General features: G+C 36.7%; 1 protein-coding gene across 2 annotated transcripts in view; it reads right to left on the minus strand.

Annotated features, from left to right (window-relative positions):
• Positions 1 to 71: 71 nt before the first annotated feature.
• Positions 72 to 23144, minus strand: part of SLC39A10 (solute carrier family 39 member 10) — a 96996-nt gene continuing 73923 nt past the window's right edge. For both annotated transcript variants that reach the window (XM_029225558.1, XM_029225557.1), the window contains exons 6-10: positions 19537 to 19657; positions 17959 to 18327; positions 16516 to 16596; positions 8593 to 8783; positions 72 to 2845 (exon numbers count right to left, since the gene is read on the minus strand). In XM_029225558.1, the coding sequence (XP_029081391.1) occupies positions 2687 to 2845; positions 8593 to 8783; positions 16516 to 16596; positions 17959 to 18327; positions 19537 to 19657 (921 nt within the window). In that variant the 3' untranslated portion in view covers positions 72 to 2686. The remainder of the gene's footprint in view (positions 2846 to 8592; positions 8784 to 16515; positions 16597 to 17958; positions 18328 to 19536; positions 19658 to 23144) is intronic.

The raw sequence follows: 23144 nt of genomic DNA on the forward strand, positions 1-23144 counted from the left end.
CTATATTTAAAATGATTCATACTTCAGTGTAAGGAATCTAACATAAAGACTAAACAAAACACACTGGTATATTTGCTCTTTTTGAATAACTTTATTTTGGGAGCGTTCCATAAGCATTAGGAACATACATAAAATGACACACCACTGTTGACAATGAAAAAAAAACAGCATTTGATCATTTCCAGCTTTATAAATTTTTAAAAAATGATTCAGTTACAACAAAAAAAAAGTTTAGATATTTTAGCAAGTATCACCTTGCAGGACCATAATCACATTTAAGCCACTGACTTACTGTTAATGGAATAAATTCACACTGCATCTACTTACTATAGTATTTCTAAGCATAATCACAGCTGATTGAATGCAATGTGATATACACCAAAATTCATATGGATGTCACACAGTGACAGCATTGTACAAGTAACATTAATGACCTCCAACAAACACATGTTAAATTAGACTGGTCAAGCTAAAGGGAATGTTGGAGCCAAAGAGAAATGTAGTGGAATTCAGATTGTCTAGTAAGACTTGAAACTATACATTAGGATGATGTGAAAACTAAATACTGGTGGAACCCTAAACAAAACACTAGCAGCAACTGTTACAGCCCTCTTAAAAGTTTAAAGAAATCTAGCAAATAAAGATAATAGTTTTGAGAGGATATAAAACTTTTATATACTTCAGCATAACCTATTTATTTGCTTTAAATCAGGCATTTCTTTTTAAGTCTGGGAGTATATTCCAGCTGTTGCTTTTCATAAAAGTTTTAAAAATAAGCAGACTTAATGCTGGAATGCAGAATCCTCCTTGGGCATAAAAACCCCAAAATGAACTATAAATAAATCTTGGTTCAGAAAGCAAGATATTTGAATTACTTCAAGTTGGCAGTACTAAATAAAATATCAGCACCTTTGAGCTGGGTTGCTTGAAGGGCCAAGCAATGAGATGAGGACTGTCCTAATTCAGTGCCCAGTGCTGAAAGTGATCTACGTATAAAACTCCTACTTGTCACAGGAGGCCATGGAGAAAGCCAGAAATAATTTTTCAAATTCAGGCATAAATTAAGGAAATAACATCTAATAAGCTCCCTTGCTTTACCGCATAAAGAAGAAATACTGGCAACACTCTTAATACCTGAATGCATGTGCTGCTTTCAGTTTTGTTTTTTGTTTTAAAGTTCATGGAGTAAGAGGAAAGGAACTGGGGAAAGGAGGAGGACTAAATGAATACATTTCAAATGGAATGGAACGAGTTTGGCTCTTAAATATCTGAACAATAAGATTTTTAAAGCAGCCACACAGGTAGCCAAGCAGATTAAAACAAAGCTGCCTGCACGCAGTTCAAATACAGTTTACCTGGCATAAATGAAGACCATGTGGCACACAGAGAGCTACATGCATATGATTAATACTACAAATTATTAGGTCAAAATTCAGGATAAACATGGCTTGCATTTCTCACAAATCAGTCACAATTTATGGCAGGAGAACAGGGTACCTAAAAAGAAGAGACTAATTCCTATCAGGCACCAACAGCATATCTTGGCACAAAATGATCATGTGATTTCAGCTGAGTTACTGAACTTAAATGCATCTTCCAAGTTACCTGGTACCATGAGAGCCATGGTATCAGTGGAGATCATCCTCATATCCGTTTTGACACTCCACGTACAGATTATGGACACGGTAAACTTGCCGCCTTACAACGTTACCTCCAGCCAGAGCATGTGCTCTAGGTTCCAATGCCAAACTGGTAGAGCACTACGTTCATTTAAAACTTAAATTTCCCAAATAACTAAAGGAAATCTGAATATTTAGACCACGTTTGGGTTCTTCATTTCACTGACATTTTCTAAAGGGTTACAATTTTAAGGAAAAAAACATTTTACCACATGCTCCAACCCCTTACCCCTACCAAAAAACCCAAGACAAAAACAAAAGTTAAAAAAAAAAAAACAAACCCAAACACCAAGTATAATATTAATAAAAGAACCGTTATGAATCTTTCATTAAACTGAAGCTCACACAAATGTACAATCACAAATTTCAGTAGTTTAGGCTGCAAGTTTAAATCCTATGCAAATATATACAAAAATAGTAACTCTAGATTCAAGAATAAGGGCTTTTCCCAATGCTAAATCCATATTCTAATGCAGCCTGAGCTTTCTTCTAGGTGCTATAGTCTACCTTCTGCAGATTCAAAGCTGTGTCAAGTTGATCCCTATTACCACATGTATACATGGAGCTGAATTAAAGGACAATACAATTCATTTTCAGCACAAAGAAAAGTCTTCCCAAAGTCCATTTAAAATATTTTTAAAGTTTAAGGGATTTTTTTTGGTTCAATTTCTATTTCTGCATAGCCACAGAAGTTTCTACTAATAAAGAGACTACTTTAGTGTTTTATATGATTATTTTTTTAAAAAGTCTTAATCAAACCTATATCAACATCGGTTCACAGAGTCCCGTTTTCTCCTTGCTTTATCACAAGCTTTATATTTCTAAAAGACCCCTTCATGCAGGGAAAACAGTACTGAGCACCGGTCTTTGTGGTCAGGCTCAAATCTGTGAACTTGTAAGTAGTGCAAGCCACTGACTTTTCTTTGAGCAATGTGCTTACAGTACAAGGAACAGATGCAAAGCTGCATGGTAACATTCTTGTAATCAGCAGTGATTGCTGGGAATGGTCAAAACTGGAGGTCAAACACAATTTTGTCTTCATAGAGGGCAATTACCAGCATGATGGCAAATCCAAACAGCAATCCTAAATTCTGAAGAATGAATTGCCCCACTGGACAGAAGCCATGTTCTTCATTGTCACCATCACCATGCAACATTTCTGGAAGCTAAAAAATATTTTAAAGCAATTTTGTATAATATTTTACTCATTTTTTTTTTACATTTTCCTACATAAGAAAACTAGTGACTAAAGCACAACTACTAATAACTATTTTATTGAAACAATGTTAACCATAACACATATTTTAGTCAAACACTAAGAAAGTTTATGCTCTAGCTGTGTACTAAGTAAACACTATATCTGTACCCTCCTCATCCCCCAACAAATGCACATAATATATGTACTAGTCACTTTTTTAAAGTTACTGTCCACTGACATTTATGCTAAAGTATTAAGACAAGTTACTGTTGCAAATAAGACTCTCAGAAAAGAACACCACAATTCCCACATTTACTGATCTGTCTTAAGCTCACTGAGAAAGTAAGATTCCTTTGGGGGATATTTCATTCAAAATTGTATCATTTCTTCACCCTTTTCCATCTAAAATTCTCATTTCCAACTGCACATTTCATCAAGGGTACACATTAACAGACAATTCCAAAATTGGTATCTCTATGCCCTTAAAAGCCACTATTTTCCTTCCGACAACAGACACAGAAAATAGTATATCAAGGCTACAAAGCAGAACTACCAAGTTAAGCACACTGCCTTCACAGTGTACTGTATTCTCGTAAGTGATAAAATTTTTAAAATTTTAAAGTTTCCAATATCTTTAAAGGCACAGTGCATTGAAAAGTACAACTCAACTTCTAAAGCACAAGCATATATTACATTTAAAGATAATCCAGGGACTTCCCTGGTGGTGCAGTGGTTAAGAATCTGCCTGCCAATGCAGGGGACACGGGTTTGAGCCCTCGTCCGGGAAGATCCCACATGCTGCGGAGCAACTAAACCTGCGTGCCACAACTACTGAGCCTGTGCTCTAGAGCCCGCTAGCTACAACTACTGAGCCTGCATGCCACAACAAGTGAAGCCCGCACACCTAGGGCCTGTGCTCCTCAACAAAGAGAAGCTACCACGATGAGAAGCCCGCGCACTGCAACGAAGAATAGCCCCCGCTCGCCGCAACTAGAGAAAACCTGCGTGCAACGAAGACCCAATCCAGCCGAAAATAACTAAATAAAATTTATTAAAAAAAAAAAAAAAGACATAGTTCAGCGACTTCCCTGGTGGCGCAGTGGTTAAGAATCCGCCTACCAATGCAGGGAACACGGGTTTGATCCCTGGTCCGGGAAGATCCCACATGCCGTGGAACAACTAAGCCTGTGCGCTGCTACTACTACTGAGCCTGCGCTCTAGAGCCCGCGAGCCACTACTGAAGCCCACATACTGCAACTACTGAAGCCCATGCGCCTAAAGCCCGTGCTCTGCAACAAGAGAAGCCACTGCAATGAGAAGCCTGCACACAGCAATGAAGACCCAACACAGCCAAAATATAAATTTAAAAAAATTTTAAAAATAAATCCATAGTTCAAAGTATAAAACTTAAATCTTTAACGTGTCTAAGGAAATGAGATTTGCTGAAGATGGAATGTATGTGATTATAAGCATAAATTCTTCCCACCCAAACCTAATCAAAATTGCAAAAGAACTATTTCCAATTTTCATGTTCACTTTTCTGTTTTTTTTTCAAGTTTGCAGCGAATATCTACAGAAAGATGACATTGATATGCTACTCTCTATTGGACACTAAGCTTTACTCCAAACAATATCTTGGTGCTTTGGGGTTTAGGGAGGAGAAATGTAGCGTTAAGTACATAATGCCTGCCTAGGAAGAAACGTCCTTAATCATTATTAAATAATGAGTACAATTAATCCAACTTCCATGCTCTGACAGTGCTACAGTATATTTAACAATCACCTGAGGGTCCTATTTAAGAAGTACTTCATGCTGGTCATCTATTCTGTTTAGAAGTCTAAGGCAGTAGTGCACGCTAATGGAGGTTACTGTTCTTATCCAGCAGAATTAAGTAGTTGTGACAGAGACCATTACAAATGTCAAAGCTGAATAATTGTGACAGAGACTATATGGTCCACAAGCTTAAATATTTACTATCTGTCCCTTGCCAACCCCTGGATTAAGACTAAAACTGGCCAGTTCCTACCTATGGTTTTAGTAAGAAGACTATTTTATTACGTTTTTCCCCAAGTTTTTATAGTTACAAAAACTTTCAGTTCTAACTTTCCTTAATATTTAAGCATAAACATTGTATGTTTCACAGAAATATCCCCTCTAGATATGTGCACATACCAACAAGAAGAGGCACCATAGTGCTTCAATTCTATCCTGAATGCCAACACCAATGTTGTCTGTCATAACCACAGCTAAGAGCCAGCCAGTACCTACCTCTCTGACCACAGTTGTTAACATGCAACAATGCTCCAGATTGGTTGATAAACAGGTGCTATTCAAAGCCCCCTAAAAACCAGATGCTTCCAACTGGGTATCCTAAAGGTACTAAAACTTCTGGTACTGTTGCTATCTTACTGAATGACTCTACATCAATAAAAACTTCCCCCTTATAGCCAAAGTGGTCTTTGTAAAATAAAAATGAGATGTCATTGTTGCTTAAACCTTTTAATGGTCCCCCAAAATTTACAAGATAAGCTCTAATCTTTTTAACATGGCACGTTGTGTGACTCATGATCCGATCACCAACTACCTAATTAATGACACTGTAGATATATTATCTATTTCCTAAATGAACCCTAAAATATATGTGGATAGTCTGTCCCTGTCTTCTAGAATATTTAGGTGTTTCCAATTGTGACATTATAACTACTCTGCAAAGAACATTTTCATATGGTTTTATTTTTATTTATTTGCTTGTTTTATTAGCAGTAATCATTTTACTTTATTTCCTCAGAATACAGTCCCAGGAGTAGACTCACTGGTCAAAGAATGATGCTATTTATTATTCTGTTTTCTTATATGCCCTTTCCTCTTGCTTCCGATGAACTCTTTTACCTTCTTTAAGACTTGGCTCAAATTTCCTATTCCAGAAAAACTTCCCTAATTTTATTACCCAATTTTTTAGCCAGCCTCCCTCTGTAGTTCCACAAACACGTTGCACCACTCTATCATAACACGTATCCAAAGAATTATAATTAATGGCTGCTTTTCTTCTTCATTAGAATATAAATCCTTACTGTAATGACTCTCTGGTTCTTTTTACACTTTTAGCTCTCTAATGTAAGAATTAGCTCATTCATTCTTTATTCAACTAATTATGAAGTACATCTCCAGCAGTAAATGAAATATGACAAAAACGCCTGCCCTCCCAGAACTGATATCATAGTGGGACACACAATGAGCTCAATAAATGTTTAATGTGTTATTAGTAGATTGAGATACAAGTGCAAAGGAAAAAAAAGTAAAGTAGGAATAGAGGATGTGAAGTGTCGGTGCAGAGACTGAAATTTTAGATAGGATGCCTCAAGAAGTGAGGGAGCTAGCCAGGAGAATGTCTGCGAGATATCCCACAGGAGTGACCAGCAGGAACCAGGGCCTGAGCCACAGTGTGCCTCGCAGAGGAGCAGGAGAGGAGGTGAGGTAAGGTTAGGAAAGTTAGGGATGGAAAGGGAGAAGAAATGCTCAGGAGGATTAAAAACCCTGAAGGTCAAAAGAAGAACTTTGTGCTTCTACTCTGAATGAGATGGAAAACCATGGAGGGATCTGAAGCTCACAAGTGACATGATCTAATCTTACAAGGATCACACACAAAAAAATCTCCCAAAGTGCGTTGTAGATATAGAGTGTGGTGGACAGGGCAAGGGCAGAAGCAGGGAGAACAGTTAGAAAGAGAAAGATGATGGTGGCTGGAGTGAGAGTGGAGTGGAGGTGATGAGGAGATGGGAGCCCTCAGCAGATGTGGGAAGGACAGAAAGAGGGGAGCCAAAGAATGATACTCAGGGTTTTGATCTGCGCAACCAGAAGAATAAAGTTATTATTAATAGATGTGGGATTCTATAGGTGGTGCTGGTGCAAAGAGCAGGGTTGGCAAATATCAAGAGCTAGTTTCTGAACATATTAAGTTGGCAACACCTTTTAGATATTCAGGTAAGCAGGTAGACAGGCTAATCTGGAGTTAAGGAAAAGGCCTGGGCTAAAGATGTGAACTTAGGAATTATCAGCCAATAAATATTTAAAGCCATGAGACTAGGTAAGATTACTTAGAGGCCTTTCACCAACATTCAGAGGTAAGGGAAGAGAAGAAGATCCAGCAAAAGACTAAGAAAGCTAGAAAGGTGGGAAGCCAGGAAATGGTGGTGGTACAGAAGCCAACGGACCAGGAGGCATCCCAAAGAGAAGAGAATGATCAACAGCCAAATGCTGCTGTTAGGACAAGGGAAATGAAGATGGACAGGGTAAGTGACCAGTGGACTGAGCAATAATGTCGTGGTCAATGGTAGATCTGACAAAGTAACATGGCAGAGCGGTCAGGGAGAAAACCTGATGAGCTAGACTCATGAGAGAAGAGAATTAAAAAACAAGAGCGGGTGATTTGCTATAACAGGGAAGGAGAGTAATAAATAGGGTGGTAGCTAAAACTGAAACTGGATTTTAAAAAGATCCTTTTCCCCTACCGTTTTAAGATGGGAAAAGTAACGAGGTTTATACGATGATAGAAATGATCCAGCAGAGAGGGAAAAACAAATGATGCAGGAAAAAGAGGGGGAAATTTAAGGGAGTTAGTGAGAGAGGGGATAGATAAGGTCTAGGGAACAGTCTGAAGGAGCTGGCTCTAGCTAGGAACATAAACATTTCTTCATAGTAAAAAGAACGACGTTAAACAGGCATCGATACAGGGAAATGAGTAGAAACGGTGATGAGAGCTGGTTGGAGCTGGTCTTTGTGGCTTCGGTGTTCTCCATGAAATAGGAAGCAAGGTCATCAGCTGAGCGTGAGGACAATAAATGAGGTATTAGAGGCCTACGGAGAGGGGGGGAAATGGCTGCCTCTAGGTACAAAATATAAATAATTTTCATTTTTTCTTATTTTCTAAACTTTCTATAATAAATAGTCATTAAAAATTTAGGTTATATAATTTGATATGAGACTATCTAACAGATCCCACCAGAAAGAAAAGTGAATACAATATCTAGTTAAAAACAGAAAGTAACCAAATTGTTAGTTCTGCAAACGCACTGCCTAACATATTTAGGATATTAAAGTAAAATTAATTGTTAGTGTTTAGATTTATTAACTTTAAACTGAAGTTAGAAATAAGGGAAATTACGTAAATCCCTTGGAATATACATCATTTCCTGCAGAAGACTGGCTTACCTAAGAGGTATAGTATTTCCTTCTTGTTTGCTATAAAGCAAGCTCGAAGAATCACTTTGTTAACAACAAAAAAACATTTACACCCCAATATTACAAAACCTTCAAAGTAGTATAATAATTCTGTAATTTTATCTTTTTGTGTGTGTGTGTGTGTGTGTGTGGTACGCAGGCCTCTCACTGTTGTGGCCTCTCCCGTTGCGGAGCACAGGCTCCGGACGCGCAGGCTCAGCGGCCATGGTTCACGGGCCCAGCCGCTCCGCGGCATGTGGGATCTTCCCGGACCGGGGCACGAACCCGAGTCCCTTGCATCAGCAGGCAGACTCTCAACCACTGCACCACCAGGGAAGTCCTAAATGTCTTTTCTTTATTTAAGATATCACATGTCTTTAAAATGGGTTATATTTATTAGTCTTTTCAAACTACATCCAGATTTCTTCCATTTTTGGAAGTTGCATTCTATTTACAGATTTAGTGTAACAACAAAAATATAAAATAAGCCGTCTTACCATATCCACCAAGGCTACGTAGAGGAACATGCCTGCAGTGATGGCAAAGATCCAAAGTGTGATGTTATTGGCATACTGACCAACAGCTGTGCCTATGAGCATGCCTATGTAAGCCATCATGGCAGAGAGGAGGTTGTATACAATTGCTTGCTTTACAGTCATGCCTGCTTTAAGAAGAACTGCAAAATCACCTGCAGTTAAGACATAATGTGAGTTTTAAAACCACAGAATTTCACACACAAATTCAGGAAAACTCCAATAAAAAACAAAATTAAGAATGACATAAAAAAGATATAGCTTTATAATGAAATTTCACTTTTTACTTAAACCTTAATACATGCAAAAACGGGTGAATCTCAAAGGCATGATGCTGAAAGATAGTCTGAAAGGTTATACGTGATTCCATTTATATGATATTCTGAAAAAGATAAACCTATAGTGATGGAGAACACTCAGTGGTCACCAAGGGGCAAGGACAGAAAAGGGATGTGACTATAAAGGGATCGCATGAGGGGGTTTGTTGAGGTGATGGAACTGTTACCCTTGATGGTGGCAGCGCTGACACAAATCTATATACACGTTAAAATTCAAAGAACTGTACATCAACAAGCAAGGTCAATTTTACTGGATAACGTGAAATGAAAAACATAAGAAAAAAAAGAACTTCACCACTGCTCTTTTTGTGAGTAGCAAATAGAGCTTTCTGCTCTGATCTCTGCCCTTTTTTCAAAGGGAAATGGGCTAAGAAAGAACAGAGGTAACAGACTCTGTATGCTGTTTATATTTATGTTTTATTTATTCCAAAAGAAAAATTAAAGCTTAATTCTGAAAATCCTAAAAATGTAAAAAAAGAATAAAGAGATTTTTCTTACTCATCTAAAGCTAGAACACTAGGTAAAGAAAGGATTAAATATTGTTTAGAGAGACATTACTAGAAGGGCAAAATGCTGCTAGAACTAACAGTCTTTAAGCTAAAGGGTCAAAAGCAATAGTTTTACTAATTATAACAATTTTTTTTAAACTTTTGTTACTAAATATGCCAATGTCCAATCAATTACTGAACATTCAGTATATGCAAGGTAATATATAGAATACTGAGGTGGGGGGCAGGGGCTTGTTTCTTTCCCTTAAGAAGGGATCTTACATGACTAAAAGTACATGATCTGGGTTGGGTTTTTTTTAAGTTATCATTACAAGGTTCTCATTTACAACAGAGAAGCAGAAGTTAACAGCAAAGAAATCAGTGCAAGGCATTATTTTCCATGTTTCAATGAATTGCTACAAACTCCATCCTGCAACATTATTTGGGAAAGTTAAGATAATACACCTAAGGAGATTATCTACCAATGGCTTCTAAACTGCCATTCTCCAGTTTTCCATCTAATACTATTCTTCCTACATCTTTTCCCTCTGATCCTAAATACTTAATTCTCCTGGTGAGACTTGGATTCAATGTCAGCTTTTACCTCTTCTCTCCCCTAGAGTTTTAAGTTCCTCTGGCCTTTCTTCCTCGGCCTCCTCTAAGGAAAGAGTTCCCTAACTTCTTCCTCTGCAAATTTCCTCACCATATTTTTAGTAATTCACCCATCAGTTGTATTAAAGGGACAATTTCATTAAGCAGGCAATTAGGTAATACAAAATGAGACTACAGAAGTGTCTTTTAGGTTATAAAACACAGTGTTTCCTTTTGTAATTTCAAAATAGGATTTTAAAAGGAGCATTACTGAATACTCAATGAACCAAATATCACAGGTAAAACTCTATCAATTCTGATGCCTTCCCTGATATTACTGCGTAGGAAGATGATTGCTTTCATCCCTGAATAACAACCAAACAGCATGAATTAACTAGTCAAGATTCAAGATGAATTATTTAGTTAATACTTTAAAAAATTAAGGTGTAACTTACATACACAATTCCCCCCTTTTCTGACCTTGTGTTCTATGAGGTTTGACAAAAGTACATACCATGTAACCATAACCGCCATCAAACTATAGAACTATTTCATCATGACCTGCCCCTGCCCCCGCAAATTTCCTCAGGCCCCTCAGTCCTAGGCAATCGTTGATCTGCTTTGTGTCCCTACAGTTTTGCCTTTCCCAGAACATCATATAAATTGAATCATACAGTATGTAGTCCTTTGAGTCTGCATTTTTTTCACTTAGCATGATGTGTGTAAGATTCATCCATGTTACAATTTATATCAGAAAACCACTGCTTTTTACTGCTAAGTGATATCCCAAAGATGAACAATAGCTTGTTTATCCATTCAGCAGCTTCAAGACGTTTAGGTTGTTTCCAATTTGGGGCAATTATGAAGAAAGCCACTATATACATTCATAAATAGATTTTTGTGTCAGCGAAAGTCTTCATCTCTTGCATGTAGATACCTAGGAGTGGGGTTTCTGGCAGCAATTTATGAGAGTTCTGGTTGCTCCCCACCCTTTTCAGCCCACGATGACAAATCCAGTACCTGAATTCTCATGTGTTTATCTGTTATCGGTACAACTTCTTTAGTGAAATGCCTGTTCAAGTCTTTTACCCATTTTTTGTTGTTGTTGAATTGTTGGTTTTCCTATTCTTTAAAAATCCTAAGTTTTTTGTCAGATAAATATTTTCCAAATACTTATTCCCAGACTGTGGCTTGTCTCTTCATTCGTTTAAGTGTCTTTTGTGTAGAGTTTTTACTTTTTATGAAGTCCACTTTCTTACTTTTTTCCTTAGTGGAGCATGCTTTTTGTATTGTATCTAAGAACAACCTGCCTAATCCAAAAAACACAAAGATTTTCTCCTATGTTTTCTTCTAAAAGTCTTTTATATTTAAATTTTCTTCATTTAGATCAATGATCCATTTTGAGTTAATTTTTGTCTGTGGTGGGAGGATTTTTTTGCAAGTAGACATCCAATTATGGCAGCAACATTTGTTGAACAAACTATTCTTTCTACATGGAATTTCCTTTGCATTTTTCTTGGATTCTATACTCTGTTCCACTGATTTATGTGCCTATTCTGTAACCAATATAAATTGTTTTGATTATTGTGGATTTACAATAAGTCTTAAATTCAACTTTGGTGTACATTTTCAAAATTCTTCTGGCCATTCCTTTCCCTTTCCATAAAAATTTTTGGAAAAAACTCATTTATCTCCAAAAAAGCCTGCTGGGATTTTAACTGGGAATGTAATGAATCTATATAGAGAATTAGTATATTAAAAATACTGAGTCTTCTGGTCCATAAACCTATAATAGATCTTCATTTAGGTTTCCTTTGACTTCTTTTGTTGGCAAATTGTAGTTTTCAGCATACAGATTCTATGTAATTTTGTTAGATTTAACCAAAGTAGTTTGTGTTTTTTGGTGTTACTGTAAACAGTACTTTTTAAAAATATCAATTTCTAATTGTTCATTGCTAGCATATAAATGACTTTTATATGATGTTTTGTATCAAGATGAATTATTTCATTTAAAAATCTATCTTTGTCCTAGTCCTACCTCAGGTTATAATTCCTCAAAGTTATCTGCATATTTTTCTACCCTTCCCTTCTCAGTAAGAACCTGTATAAACATTTGAAAAATAAATCAAAAGGAATATCCACAGTTGGAATTTACACTGAGTAAGCAAATCTATTCATCTTTTGATAAGTCAATATTCTTTCCTTTCTGCTGACAAAGGATATCATTGGCACAAAGAATGAGGTGTGTCTGCCAAAGCTGTTAATGTGATCCGATGTTATAATTATGTCAGTATCTGTTAATATCAACTCTTGAGATTTTTTAAAGTATTTTAAGGTTCTTTTTGTCTTAAATAATGCATGTATACACATGTATAAATCTAAACAGTGAATGTTCAATTTTTCCTGGACAATTCAGCACATTATGAGTATCTTATTTTTAATTTCTATTTAACTCAGTACACATGAGAGGAAAGGAAAAAATGGACAGCATTACAGATAGCCTCTCTAAGCGAAGTCTTAATAACATAGCTACATTTATTTATCAAAATGTTATTTCCTTGAAGTTGAAACATTACTCAATGTCAAGAAGAGAGTTTGGATCATCTGCCCTTCTGGATTATCCTCAACCTCACTTCCCCTTTATACATTCTTATACAGGTTTTCTTACAAATTATTTTTCAAATGTTTCAAATACAGCTCCTTACTGAAAGGGTGGAAAAAAGTGGAGAGAATGCAACAAAATAATATTGCAACTTACTTAAATTCAGCTATACAAGTTTGGCAAAAATAGAAGAAAGGGTAGTAATAAATCAGGTAATTTCATCCATTACCACACCCCGCAGCAAACAAAATGAGAGATATGGGTTCTCTATTTCTTCAGATGGTTTCAATTTCTGCACACCTCAGAGTGAACCTCCCTATATTGTTTTAAGGTTTAAAAGTACACATGGTTTTTCATATCACATTCCTAAACACACACAAAAAAACCCTACCTGGAACACCGTTAGGGAAACAGCAATCTGTTCAGAAGAGGAACATCAAATCTTGGAATTACTGACTGGACTGCGGATCAGGATCTCCAAGGTACTACAATGTAATTTCAACATAAGTGACCCCTGAACAACGCAGGGCCCCAGTCGAAAAGCTGCATATAACTTACAGTCAGCCCTCCATCTCCTCAATTCCACATGTGCAGACCAACTGCAGATCGTGTAGTACTGTAGTATTTACTATAGAAAAAATCTGCATATAAGTGACCTGTACAGTTCAAACCCATGTTGTTCAAGGGTCAACTGCACATGTTTTCCCCCTTAGGGTATGACTTTAGTATAGAAATCTCAGATTAGTTTTAAGAATTCATAATAAAAAATTTAGCTAGGGCAAAACAGGTTTTATATTAAATAAATTATCCTGGAATGTGACGTATTATGCTGCTTTGCCAACATATTAACCTATTAAGTGAGAAGAGGACTTGTCGCTATCCACCTGCCATGCATCTATCTCAGCCTCCAGGGGACTGATTTTTCCCTTGCCTGGGAATTCTAACTAAGAAGCTTCTATGTCTGTCTCTATATTCTATTCCTCCCCAAGCGAGTAAGAGTAGATAATCTAATCAGAGCAGTGGCCCTATTTTACCAAAGTACTTCCATTACTATGCCTTAAAGGCAAAAATTAGGCTCCATGAGCTTTTTTTTTTTTTTTTTTTTTTTTTGCGGTACGCGGGCCTCTCGCTGCTGTGGCCTCTCCCGTTACGGAGCACAGGCTCAGCGGCCATGGCCCACGGGCCCAGCGGCTCCGCGGCATGTGGGATCCTCCCGGACCGGGGCACGAACCCGTGGTCCCCTGCATCGGCAGGCGGACTCTCAACCACTGCGCCACCAGGGAAGCCCACATGAGCATTTTTTAAAACTTCCTTTAGACCTCTTCCACCTTGTTGATGGATAAAAAAGCCAAAGCCTTTTCTGTCACCTCCGGAGGAGAAAGCTGAGTTATTTCTTTATGATCTTTCTTCCCTAGGAGCCCAGGCAACTAGAATATGGGGCAGTTTACGTCAATTTAGCACAAGGCATTGGGGGAAAATGTACATTCTCATAATGTCTCACTCCTCTCCTTCTGGCAAAGCAGATGTATACTTTGGATTGGTATTTCCTTTCACAGCAACAGTAACACCTTAATCTCTGGTTTGTGGGGTAAAGCAAATAAAGATTTGGGGTCTCAATATTTCACTGAGGTGTCCTGGCTCAAGCTTTCACCAGAGCTCTGCACTGGGTATCAAGCAAGCGCTTACCTAGCCAATAAGATACGTATTGCATTTGTTTTACATGTGGCTATTGTTGTGTGTCACTCCCTCAATAAGAAACAATAGGGAAAAAAAAGGAGTAAGTGCCAGGAAGGCAACCATCCCTCATTTCCAAACTCTCTGCTACCAGTTCTGTGCTGAAGTGGATCGTGGGGGGTAAGGGCAATTCAGTATAACCACACTTAATCATGAAGTGGCCTGACATACTACTTTTAGGGGGTAGTGGGTGGGTAGGAAGGAAGTTGAAGGTTTCCCTAGCATACTGTGGATGTGTGTGTGACAAAAAAAAAGAAAGGTTAAAACTATTAGGCAATGTTTCGCATATATAAAAACTGACAAGTCTTGATTTGTGTTGCTATGGAAGTGCAAGGAAGTATTTGGCATATCATTCTCTTACTAACATAGGAAAGTAGAGAAGGGTGTGAGATACAGTATCTGCACAAAAGAACCTACATTGTAAGAAACAGGACATCTATTTGGTGCTTAGTATATTTCCATCTAAAATGGAAATACATTAAGCAACAAAAGAAGGACCTAGAGAAAGTAAGTGATAAAGTTTAGAGGAAATAGTAATCCCGAGGCATGGGGTACCGGAGGACTGTACTGAAGTTACAGGAAAAAAGACTCTTAACATGCTATACTAGATAGAGCTAGTAGGACAAGCCAATTAGGAGGAGGGAATAAGCAGAGAAACAGGTTCAGGCACCCAGAGTGCATGTTTGGTGAACTGTGTTTGGGTGAAGTGGAAAACAGCAAGTACAGTGAGTGAGGCGGGAAAGGTAGGTAGAAGCAGATGTGAAGGTCATTGAGAGTAGAACTAATGAATCTCAGCTTTTGCTTTATATATAAGGGAAGGGGACTGAAAGATTTTGATTAAATAAGCAAGTCACATCTAGTCACATAATAACACAGTCACATGGCAAGAAGATATATCTGGCAATAGGTATAAAAGACACACTGGAACAGAATGAAACCAGAGATATAAACGTTCACTATGTAAACTGCCCAAGCAAAAGACAATGAAGGGTCTGGGTAAAGGATTATGTGGCATAAGCAAGATATATGACTGCATGTCCAAGGTTGACAAGGTAAACAAAAGTATAAGGAATCAAGCCCTAAAGAATCAGCACCAAATAAGCACTAAGAGATTTTTTTGCTTTATGTGAGCAGTTGGTAACTTTCTAAGAAAATTATATGAATTAATTCTATTCAAAGGGAGCAAATAAGTGTACTGCCAATCAAGACAGTCAAATGATATGATAGATGTCTCACAGGCCGATAAATTCAAGAAAAATCTTAAATTAGAAAGGGCACATGAAGAAATTCCTTGGATACTGAAAAGATGTATTTTTTTCTTTCAAATTAACATCATCTTCACATCCCTCAGATATTTTCTATGTGAATGTACACATTTTTTCTTCCATTTTTCAATTTATAGAAGGAAACCAAAACACAAGAAGAGAAACTAAAAAACCATTGCTAGATCAATAAATGCCCACTAAAACAACAGAGAAATATCATTGTACACCTTATAAATTGGCAAAAATTAGAAAGTTAATGCCAAGTGTTACCAGGGATGTGGAAACATAGGAACTCTCAGTTATTGCTGGTAGAGAGGACACTAGTTCAGCTACTCTGGATAGTGATATGGTACTCTTAGGCATGCATATCTTAGGACCCATCAATTCTGTTCCCAGGTATATACCCCAAAAGATGTTCTCACAAGGGTCTCTAAGCACCAAGTCTACCAATGTTCAATGCACCATTATCTGTGGTGGCAGGAAATTAAAGAACAGGTGGTGTGTCCAATACTAGGTGCTAAATACGTAAAAATGTGGTAAATGTACACCTCTGAGTACTGGGCAGAAACAACATATTAGATTAACTCATGGTAACCTGCTTGGAGTTTAAAAACGTAATGATTAGTAAATAAGATAAGAAACAGAGTGGGCTATAACATAATACTCTTTACATAAAATAAAAATACATATAAAACAATACACAGTTTTTAGAAGCACATTAACAAAAATTATACAATAAACAAGAGAATGATGATACTGTATACTTGCCATCAGCCATTTTTTATGCTTTAACACCTCTAAAATTTAGATGCATTTAGATTAAGTCTTGCATTTCATGAAATCTGGTAAAAATTTTAAGGTCATGTTACCTAATTCATGTGGCAGTTCATGACAGAAGACAGCTATGGAAGTACTGATTCCGCCCGTCAGTCCAGCACTGAAAGCTGCTCCTGAGGTGGGAGGGTGGAGGGGAGAAAAAAATTCAAGTGACATTTACTGATCTTTTGTTTTTCTTTTTTTTTTTTTTTTTTTTTTTGCCGTACGCGGGCCTCTCACTGTTGTGGCCTCTCCCATTGCGGAGCACAGGCTCTGGACGCGCAGGCTCAGCGGCCATGGCTCACGGGCCCAGCCGCTCCGCGGCATGTGGGATCTTCCCAGACCGGGGCACGAACCCATGTCCCCTGCATCGGCAGGCGGACTCTCAACCACTGCGCCACCAGGGAAGCCCTGTTTTTCTATTTTCATTCATAATGACAGCTGCATTCTCTTTTGCCTATCTAAATTAATTTCATAATGTATGAGTGACTCAGTAATCTCACACACTATAGCTTTTGAACATACACTGAGTGAAGTGCAATAGGTATGTGACAACCAGAGAAAGAGCTACTCAATGAAAGAAACATTCCCTATTGAATTAAATTCTCTATTTGTGTAACCTTCTAATTCACTAATAGCTTCGGAGTAGTAACAGTTTTTAGTGTTTCAGTCCCTGACTGGTAGTGTGAAACCCTCAATCTTAAGTCATATAAGTCTATAATTGCACTTGCTCTCGCATACTAATATTTATAGATATTTAAATGCCTAGTATCCTTATCCAAACTTTTCTAGGTCTAGAGCATAAATGGCATAAATTATTATTTGTCTGATGGTCCTGAATACTGAAATCAGAGGTACAAATGCATCTGATTCTACTAGTAAAATTCTTTACTCTTTAACACTGACAGCCACTGTGGCTTCAAAAATATGGTCTCTTTTGAAAGAAACCAAGGCCTACTTCTGAATGATTATTTAATAGAGTCTGGATCTCAAAGAAAATTATGTATTGATCACATTTAATGTTCTCCTAAACTGGTAACATCAGTATATATTATCAAGATTCTAATATGATGTTTGAATTTGATATAATGGATTTTTACTATTGTAAAATTTTTCTTCACTTTTTCAAATGTAAAAGAATTTTTAAACCCAAGACTGAAATTCATTTGTTCTCAATCGGAGACATATAAATGTATTGAAAATATGTTAAGGTAGCTTCTTCAATATGGTAACTATGCCTTCAGTAAGAAATCAAGGTATCAAAGAAGTACACTGTGGAATTTGTTTATATGTTCAAAGAAAAACCCACTGAAATTATACCTTTATGCCCCCAAATAAACTTATCAAAAACACTAACATAGCCTTTGGAAAAGCCAAATGACGGAATAATATATAATAATATATTTGTTAAGCTCCAAGACAGTACTAAAACAGTGGAAGAAGGAAAATGGTCTTAAAGAATAACAAATTATAACCCAAGTTTCAAGCCTACTTACCAATTGCTAACCCATCACTGAAGTTGTGGATGCCATCCCCCATGATCACCATCCAAGCGATATTAGCTATTCCTGTTTCTTTCAGATCTGATCCGGAATGACAGGGACCGTGTGAATGATGAGAATGTTTGTGGTGCCACTGATGATTATGCTTCCTCAGCACAGTTTTACTCTCGTCGTGGTGGTTATGTGCAGCAGCATGGAGATCATGCTCATGAATGGCATGTAATCCATCACTTTGAGAATGGGCCATGATTTTCTCCTCTTCTATACAAAGATAATTTTTAGGAGGGGATTCTTGTTGGCCTTCTAAATCTGTCAGTTCAGTTTCATTAAGTCGATCTTCAGAAACAACCGAGTCATCAGTTCCTATATTTATAATAGCAAAGGATATGCTTTATCAGCAAGTAAATGAATGCATATTTGCTTAATTTAAACCCAGGCAAAATAGCAGTAATGTAATGAACATTTCCTAAGTGAATGTCTTTAAAATTCCTAAATAATATAAAAAAACAAATCAAACTAATAAATAAGTAAATACACATGTGCACACACACAAAACAAACTGGGGCTTTGAGAGTCCAAAAGATGAACCAGATGAAGTAAATGGAAGGGAACTGAAATAGCAGGTGAAGTGAGGACATAAATTGGCATGCATGAAGATACTGTGAAACTTAAGGCGCACATCATCAACAGTTGATGAAAATAAAAGGGTGGAAAGTTACTGTAGCATTCACAGGGTAACAAAATATGCCCATAATTTTTCAGAGAACAAAGTTTACCCACTCTAACCTTCTCTTATCATTTAAAAAACAAAGACAAAATTTAAATCACTTGCATCCTCTAGTGCTCTACCTATCTGACCAAGATCAATTCTAGATCATTACTAGAATGAAGCTCAAAAACCCATACAAGTGATAACACTGATATCTTCTCACCTAGTTTACAAAAGCTATTTATTATGTGACAAAGATTCTAATGCTTTCCAAATTGTATTTTGGGGCAGAGTCTACAGTTAGCGTCTAGGATCTCCCTTTTCTGCAGAAAATCCTTAGTACTCTCAGGGGAAACACAAGTTCACAAGGGGGAAAAATTATGTTTAAATATTATTTCCCTGAAAATTGTAAGCTACCTCATTACATCTATCATGAAACACAGTAGATGAATGGATAAGCAGAGATTTTAAGTACGGGGACCACTCTCCTTTAAGTACAAAGACCAATTCTCCTTTTCTCACATGAAAACAATCACATATGGAGGGCATGGAGATTTTTGCATTACCAAGAAATAAAACACTAATCCAAAGCCGTTCTGTTTATTTCATTTTTTTCTTCTGTAAAGTAAAAAGTGCAACGCGTTCCTTGCCCTGTAATATAATTAATTGGTCCCACATTCCAGTATAAATAACACTGAAAATAACGAAAACACTAACAAAATCAGTTAAGATACATGTAAGGAAATAAAAGAAACTAGTATTAGAGAAGCAACAAAGACAAGAAATTTCAAACAACTCAGGCACAGTTTAGAAGCAATGTTTCAATTTTTAAAGGTTTCTCTTTAGTCAGAACTATTGTCTACCGGCAAGAGGCTTGAGCTGAAGCCAGTCAGCATCTGGTGTATTATTTAACTTATGATCTGAAAGCTTCCTTCCAATAGCTGATTCTTCTGTGTTTTGCTTCATAAACCATTTCTGTTTCCCCTGAAAAAAACATCTGGTATTAGCATTGAATCTACAGCCACAATTAGCAACAGTATTCACTTGTTAACATCTATGGGGATAAATGGTGGTAATTTTATAAATTATTTAGAAAAGGAGTGAGAAACATTTTTTAGAAGTTAATCAAAGGGTCTACCAGATGAAAAATCCAACTAAATTTGCATGTTATTTTTTTTCGAATACTCGACTAAAAGGTCCAATTCACATACTTTCAAGTTAAGAACAGGGTACATAGTACTGTATTATTATATGCAACCTGAATGAAATGTGTGAAATATATGTAATATTGCTCTCATTTAATAGTGTGTGGGAATGGGAAGTTCCAAAAAACGAAAGCTTAATCCTTTCAATTTCATTCTGTGTTTAACACAATCTCACTTTTCCCCACATGTGACATAATAGACGGAGTCAAGCTTGACTTAAAATCCTAAATTTACAGTTTACCTCTATGAGACTTAGAGAAGTTTGTTAAATTTATTAAACCTAAAAATACTCATCTATAATATGAAAATGAGATTCTTATAAGGATTAAATGAGGTGATGTATGAAAATGACCTATCAGTAACTGACTTAACAGCTATGCATTCAAGACAAGTTTTCTTTCTCATTTAAGCTGTCCTCTACTAATAAATTCTAATTATTGTAATTCATTGTTTAAGTTTGGATTTTCCTATATTCTCTCTTAATAGTCTGGCTTCTTCTCATCAGTCTATCACTAACAACTCTTCCAACTTAAATTTCTACTTTTAATCAATGTTCATTTTAAAAAGCAAATAATCAAGTATGTTAGAACAGTATGAAAGTAAAAATCAAGTTCTCTGGAAGATCCTTACTGACTGGCAGAGCATTTCCTTGTTGGTTTTGCTTATAAGCTGTGAGCTATGTTTCAGATGTTTAAGTCTTCTAACTGCTGCATAAGTAGGCTTCTTGTGGCTAGTTGAATGTGCAGCAGAGTCTCCAAAGATGGCCATCATCAATTTCTTCCCTCCCTGTGTAAGCATTCTTCTCCACCCATAAGGAGGTGGAGTCTATTCCTTGCCCCTAAATTTTAGCAGGCCTTTTGACTTGCTTTGACCAACAGAATACAACAGAAGTGATGCTGTGCCAGTTCTGGCCTAGTCTGAAACAAGACTGGCACCTTTTGCTTTCGCTCAGGGAGTCTGGCCACTATGCTGTGAAGAAGCTCAGTCTAGACTCTGAAGAGAGGCCATGTGGAGGAGTACCAAGATGCAGACACAGAGTGAGGCATTCTTGGACCTTTCCAGCTCTGCACTGCCCTAGCCAATCCAGATTAGCAGAGTTTGAGTGAATCACTCTAGCTGATGTCAAGTGCAGCAAAAGAACTGCCCAGCTGAATCCTGCCTAAATTCCTGACAAAATTAAAAGAACTAATAAGTTGTTGTTACAAGCTATTTTTTGGGTTGTTCTGCTTCATAGCAATAGAAAACAGAAACTGGGGGAATAGAAAATGTTCAAAAGAAAATAATATGGAGACATCCTAAAGAGAAGAAAAGAAACAGCAGTTTTAACATGAGTTAAAGAAGAAAAAAAAAAGAGGAAGGAGGAGCAAACAACAGTACGAAAGTCAATGAGACAGACATCGAAAGGAAAACATCAGCTGGGATTTTGTTTAATTGCTTTGGTTCTGATTGTCCATTTTCCTAAAAACTTGCCAAATCATTACCCTCAAAGCCGCAACTTGCTGAACTAGTCAGCATCTGGTGTATTATTTAACTTATGTTCTGAAAGCTTCCTTCCAATTCTTCTATACAGACGGTCAAATGTCTGTTCTATTCAAGTATCACTAATTCCCTTTCTTCAAAAAATGCTATATACTTTTTCATCTTAGTTACTTATTGTCCTATTTATTATAAAGGAGATGTACTTATTTATCTCCCTAGACTCCTTTCTTTGATGTACTTGATGAATTCCTCACTATTGCATTTAGAGTACCCCTCTGCAAATGGTGTTACTTTCAGTTTTTTACTTCCCACAATTTCAAATTTCCAAAAGCGTGCCAAATTTTGGGGACTCTATTCTTCTATATTACTTTACTTTATAAAAATAAATGTGTTTAATTTTGCCAGTAAGTCTAGGTTCAAAATGAGATCAAGGTTAAATTATAAAAAATATAAAACCACTTTATTTTGAAGGACTATCTCTTGAAGCACTACATTTTATACTTATCTGTAAATTATACAGTCCCTAATATTTTGTACACATTAAATACTTCATATTTGCTGCTTCAGTGTTAGTAGGTACACACAATTGAAGAAAATTAGGGCTTCACAGTAATTCCAAAACTTCTTTATATACTTTGCAATTTGTTTGTGTTCTAAATATGGTATTCACAGAGATGGACTTTAAATTCTTTATCTAATCAATGTTTTCTTATTGAGTCCCTCATTTAAATAATTCTCTTAATCATCTTCTCTTCCCAATTTCTTATGCCATGATTCAAGCCCTCTGCACCTCTCTTCTAAATTATTCTGCAGTAATCTCCTTCACTGACTCATTTCCCTCCAGCCAATCTCACCCTGGCATCCCTCCCACCACCGTCAATTCTTCACCTATCCACATGACCTTCCACGTGGCCCTTCCCAAACCAAATGCTGTTAGATCTCTTTCACGTTTCTCTAAGTTGATCCTTCCCAGTTCCTTTGAGCATTCCTCAGATAAAACTTCACTGAGCGCACCATCTTGATCAACCCTCCTTTGGAAGCAATTAAATATGATGCCCTGACTAAAATATGGCCATTAAAATTAAATACACTACTTGGAATATGATATGAAAATACAGATGAGAAGTAGGATTTATTTCCCATGCATTTAGATAGCAACAGCAACTGGTAATCATGATGAATGAGTCATAATTTCAGAGCTAGTTTGTGGCTGGGCAAGAACTAGAATCACTCTCCCTGAATACCATATTTTGTCCCAAGGGGATATATACAAAACACATACATACACAAACAAGAATATATCCATAAAAACAGCATTAAAGTTTTATCATAAGAGTGGGCTGTATATATTATGATAATGACTATCCAGCGTTCTTGAAGAATTTTTTTTTGAATATTTGTAGTTAACTAACAAAATATAAAAATTTTCTAACTCGTTATTGTGGAAAGCTTTCTAAAAGTGTCCTCTGGATTTCCTTACTTAAACAGAATATACTGAACACAATCAGCATTAATATCACAAACATGTTAAGTGAGAGACGTATTCAAGACAGAGCCTTAGAGACAGATGTGAACCAATGTGAACAGGGAGGAGTGTAAATCACAGTGGATGGTAATACCTGAACTTACTTTCTTGGGGAAAAAATTCTTTTAGGTATTTATCTTATTCTAATAAATGTGACATGAAAGACAGTTCAATAATCCAAGCATCATCTCTGAAGTGTTTGTCACTCTTGAGATGAATCACCATTTCCTTCATTTCATTATATTTTCTTCCTACAAAGCCC

Source organism: Monodon monoceros, unplaced genomic scaffold (assembly GCF_005190385.1).
Source record: "Monodon monoceros isolate NGI ecotype Baffin Bay Population unplaced genomic scaffold, NGI_Narwhal_1 Super_Scaffold_16, whole genome shotgun sequence".
Lineage (NCBI taxonomy): Eukaryota > Metazoa > Chordata > Mammalia > Artiodactyla > Monodontidae > Monodon > Monodon monoceros.